The sequence below is a fragment of the Fusarium poae genome (genome assembly GCF_019609905.1).
Source record: "Fusarium poae strain DAOMC 252244 chromosome Unknown contig_1, whole genome shotgun sequence".
NCBI classification, from domain to species: Eukaryota; Fungi; Ascomycota; class Sordariomycetes; order Hypocreales; family Nectriaceae; genus Fusarium; species Fusarium poae.
The window spans coordinates 1,722,266-1,724,138 of record NW_025408659.1 but is presented as its reverse complement, the minus strand read 5'-3'; the positions used below and the strand labels follow the sequence as shown (position 1 = coordinate 1,724,138).

The window sequence follows — 1,873 nt, the reverse complement described above, 5'->3', positions numbered from 1 at the left end:
ACGCAAGTGTTTCCCTCGACCTGTCGGTTTTCTAGTTTGATCATCGTTCTCTATCGGCGTTCCGGATATCATAAAAGCATACACTGCATCTTTCGATTTTTTGAAATTAGTATTTTATTCTCTCTTAACTTCCCTTTCCGTGCTTCAATCTAACTTTCTTCGCCTCTAATTCCAAAGGTTGCAAAAAAGACTTGGTTAATAAAAAGGCACCTTGACATTTCCTACGTCTTTATACCCCGATTCTGCTGCCAATCAAACTCGAAATCGTTCGTCCTACTATATATCGCATGATCGTCGGAATTGCCAGTAAACTGCCAGACAGTTGTTTCGACGAGAATAGTGTCGCGATTGTGATGGGCGGTGTTTTTTTGTTTAAAGCCTCCCTCGATATCGACTCGATGGCTTGCTTTCTCGTCGCCTGCCCGTCCAAGGCTCGGTGAGGAACGTCTCGATCTCGCGAGTTTTACCAATGACCAAATATTTGGCAAACATCCCGCCATGATTCCCAAAGTCGCCTCTATCACAGTCCATTTGGCGACATCTCTGCATAGAAGTAAGTGGTCAAGCAAAGGGGAAGCTAAACAAATTGGGTAGCTTACACTGTTTCGTAAAGGAAGTCGTCAGTGAGTTCCAACATCTTGATATAGGGGATGCGGACAATCATCGCCACACCGGCTCTACCATATCCGGGTTCGTCAGCCACGCATTAAAAGGCAAGATGCCGCCCATCAGGATGTTTATCCTTGCACTGTGAAAGACAGCAGATAGGAATTTAAATGGTACTCACAGCACCCCTAAACTAGTCAGGGCTTGAATTCCAAACTTAGTCTTCCAAGGCAACGACCCGTTCCATAGGCTCGTTATAGGTACCAGAGCCAAGACCCAGTCGGTGATAGCCAAAACGATGCTAAGGACTATCCCAGCAATCGGCACAATGTTTTTGTGACATTTCTCACGCACAATGTTTTTGTCAGATTCCTCAGGCACCGTGGGGCGCCTGAATTGACCCCAGTAATAACCAACAGGGGAGCACTGGAAAATGCTGGCAAAGAAAAACGCAGTCGACGTAGCCCAGATGCAGACAAGGCATAAATTCAAAGTGGTTTTAAGCGAGGGACTGTTGACGACGTAAACGCGGCGGAGATACAGGACTAACGACGTTTTGACGGTGCATGAAAGTGCGGCGTATAGTATTTCCCCGAAATACCATGTTTGGAAGCCTTTGACAATTTCCGCCTCGGTCAAGTTATCCGCATGCTGCCCGATTCCGCCTCCGACTATCCCTTGTACTATGATGGTAGCCTGAGCGATGTATATAAGCTGCGAGAGTGATCACTGTCAGTGGTATCCTGAACATGCTCCAGGGATAAGAGAGCTCATGTAGAGGATTACAGTTGAACACGGAACGTAAGCTTACCACCGACATATACATCAACTTGTCACCCAGTGTATGCGGCTTCTCAACTACTGCAACCCTCTTTTTCTTTTTTCCATTGATATACTGCGCCCAGAACCGTAAACACGCTGAGAGGCACACGAGTACCGTACTGCAAATCTGAATTATGAATAGCTCCAGGGCCTTTTCGCTGGTATTCCAAGTCATCTTTTAGGCCGAGATAGATAGCAGCTATACGCAGGTCTTATGATATCAATCCCGGTCTGACTTTCAGTATATGACTAATGGATGGAAGTTCGGTTTTCCTTGCATTACGCTTGCAATTATGTATCAGAAGGTTGAATTACCACAGAAATAAAGTTTGATTTCGAAATTCTTATAAGGCAAGGTTACGTTTCTGCCAGCTTCAATACCATGATCTTATAGCTCTCCTGCAGGCCCCGTCGAATACAGGACAACAATCTTAACGGAGTTGCA

At 45.6% G+C, this 1,873-nt stretch overlaps 1 protein-coding gene across 1 annotated transcript; it reads right to left on the bottom strand.

Annotated features, from left to right (window-relative positions):
• Positions 1 to 221: 221 nt before the first annotated feature.
• On the bottom strand, positions 222 to 1,603 carry FPOAC1_013271 (uncharacterized protein; the record flags this gene model as incomplete). Its single annotated transcript, XM_044857612.1, has 4 exons — positions 222 to 543; positions 600 to 677; positions 788 to 1,320; positions 1,418 to 1,603. 4 exons carry the CDS (start codon positions 1,601 to 1,603, stop codon positions 222 to 224), a joined length of 1,119 nt encoding a protein of 372 aa, XP_044701795.1.
• Between the last annotated feature and the right edge of the window lie 270 nt (positions 1,604 to 1,873).